At 40.9% G+C, this 2846-nt stretch overlaps 1 protein-coding gene across 1 annotated transcript; it reads right to left on the reverse strand.

The window, feature by feature from the left end:
• Positions 1–240: 240 nt before the first annotated feature.
• Positions 241–2637, reverse strand: LOC132032416 (uncharacterized). The gene is made up of 4 exons (XM_059422039.1): positions 2041–2637; positions 1397–1777; positions 780–1099; positions 241–544 (listed from the first exon to the last, which is right to left on the reverse strand). Exons 1-4 carry the CDS (start codon positions 2635–2637, stop codon positions 241–243), a joined length of 1602 nt encoding a protein of 533 aa, XP_059278022.1.
• Between the last annotated feature and the right edge of the window lie 209 nt (positions 2638–2846).

Below are 2846 nucleotides of genomic sequence, written 5' to 3' on the forward strand. Positions count from 1 at the left end.
CAAGTCCAGCCATTGTAATATTAGCTTCAAGCATTCTTATGAGTAAGAGCACTGGAAAAATAGGTGCTCCACTGTCTCCTCATGTTCATCGCATATTGCACAGTTACTATTTTGGCACACCCCCATTTTCAATATCCTTGCTCTAGTGAGGATCCTGCTATGCCCCACCACCCAACAAATAAAACTTTGTTTTGGGATATCCATCTTATTCCATACCCACCGTTCCCACTGCCCGTTGTCCTACTCTTCCCTTCTCCATTTGTACCCGCTCTGGATAGAGTACCTCCCATTGTGCGCAAGCCATCCATTTCCCATATATCCATCTTTGAACCTCTCCTTGATAGAGCAAATTCTCTTCCAGTACCATGAACAGTCGACTAGTGGTTTGTATTGCCACCAATCTGCACTCTTTATGTATATGTGGTTGACCCATTTAACCCATAAATTGCCTGTCTTTTGAGCTATATTCCATACATGTTTTGCCACTGCTGCCTCGTTCCACTGTAGACAATCCAACATCCCTAAATCCCCTTCCTTTTTAGTCCTGCATACCAACTCCCAAGCAATCAGAGGATTTGTTTGTGGTCACCTTTCCATCCCACAGAAAGTTCCTACATATTGCTATGATCTTCTTCATCACCAAGCTAGGTAGGATAAATATTGAAGCCCAGTGAGAGTGAACATGTAATAGCACAGAATTGATCAGTTGCGCTCTTCCCGCATATGAGAGATGTCTTGACCTCTATGTGGTCACCTTTACTACTATCTTGTCTGCTAACATTTCACAATCCAGTGCAGATAGTTTCCTTGCAGAGACTGGAACCCCAAGATACCTGAATGGCAGAGTGCCTTTCTTGTATCCAGTGACCTTACAAAGTTCTAAGTGCTGGCCTTCCATATTAGCTAAAAAAATATTTGATTTCCCTGCATTTGTACTCAGTTCAAAAGCATTTGTAAATGTTTGTAATCCCCTAAGTAACAATAGTACTGACTGGTAAGTTCTTTTGCAGAAAAGCAGTATATCATCTGCAAAGCACAGGTGGTTGAGCTTTATCCCCTTGCACTTTGTGTGATATTCAAAGCCTGTCATTTGTGCCACCTGGTTGAGGATTCTTGTAAAATATTCCATGGATATGACGAATAGCAAGGGGGATATTAGGTCCCTTTGCCTGAGTCCTCTCTTCCCTTGAATTTTGCCATACAACCCTCCATTTAGTGCTATGCTATATTGTGTAGTTGTAAGACACTCCTCTATCAATTTGATAAATCTATGGGGGAAGTTCAGTGCATGGAGCATCTCAACTACAAATTCCCACTCTACTGAGTCGCACGCCTTCTTTAGATCAATTTTTATAAGGCAGCTCTTAGTGGTCTATTTCCACTTGTATAATCTTACCAAGTCCTGACAGATCAGAATATTTTGCACAATGGATCTGCCTAACACAAACGCACTTTGATTGTTTGAGATCACTGTTGGTAGTACTGGCTTGAGTCTTGTGCACATCACTTTGGAAATCACCTTGTACACTATGTTACAACAAAAGATAGGCCTGTATTCTTCCACTTTAGTTGCATGGTTGCTTTTAGGAATTAAAGTAATCACTGTGTTGTTCATTATATGTAGCAATTTTCCACTCCTGAAGAATTCTAATACTGCTCCTACCAGATCCTGCCCCACAGTGTTCCAACTATCCCCCACAGAGCTGCCTTCACTTCTTGTTCTGTGACTTGTGCTGTCAAGCTTGTCCTCTGTTCCTCTATTAGTATAGGTCCCATTCTGACTAAGTCACTACAAACATGAGCTCTGTCCTCCTTTTTCGTGCCCAGCAATCCTTCATAGTAACTAATAAACGTATCTGCTATCCCGTGTGGTTCTATGATGACTTGTCTTTGTGTGTCTTCTATAGAAAAAATCTTATTTGTGTTCCTTTTGCTCTTCATCATGCTATGGAAGAACTTTGTATTCAGGTCTCCTTGTGTAATCCACTGCACCTTACTTTTTTATCTCATAAGTTGTTTTCTTGCTTTAGTCCAACTTACATATGCTTTGCTCCTCTCGATCTCCTCTGCAATGAGTACTATATTTGTTGGATCTCCCTGCAATTTGAGTTGACATTGGTACAACAACTCCATTTCTTGGTCTGCCCTCTTTTCCACCTCGGTAAATTTCTCCTTATTCAACTGTTTTAGTGTGCTCTTTAGGTTGTTCATTTTTCCCACTAGTTCAAACATTTTTGTTCCTCTTTTGGTTGTTCGCCATCCAGCTTCCACTCTATCTTTGAAGTCTGTAGCCGAACTCCACATGTTAAAATATCTGAACATTCTTCCATTTTTTCTAACATTATCTTGCCATCTAATGACGGCTGGACAATGGTCATATAGTCCCTCACTCCTGTAGTGTACTGCTGAATGAGGTAGTCGTGTGATCCATGCATTATTAATCAAGACCCTGTCTATTCTACTATAAACTTTAGCCTCCCCATTTTGCTTATTGCACCACGTATAAAATGTTCTGGATGATGTCATTTCCATCATGTCACAGGTGTCTACACAGTCCATAAACTTCCTCATTTCTACCATTGTAACAGGGCTCCCTATACTATCTTCTCTATTGAGAACACAGTTGAAGTCCCCCATAATTGCCCATGGTCCTTATACTCCCCTATGTATCTGTTATACCTCACACTTTCAGATCATGAGCATGCCACGTACTTCACCGTATTAATGGAGTATCGGAGACGTCCCATGAAGTTTTGGAAGGTACAAGCCATGGGAAGTACGTAATAATGAACTAAAGGATAAATTACGATCTCGTAAGTCGTAACCGGGAAGAAAAACCTTGAAAC

This window comes from Lycium ferocissimum, chromosome 2 (assembly GCF_029784015.1).
Source record: "Lycium ferocissimum isolate CSIRO_LF1 chromosome 2, AGI_CSIRO_Lferr_CH_V1, whole genome shotgun sequence".
In the NCBI taxonomy this organism is placed as follows: domain Eukaryota; kingdom Viridiplantae; phylum Streptophyta; class Magnoliopsida; order Solanales; family Solanaceae; genus Lycium; species Lycium ferocissimum.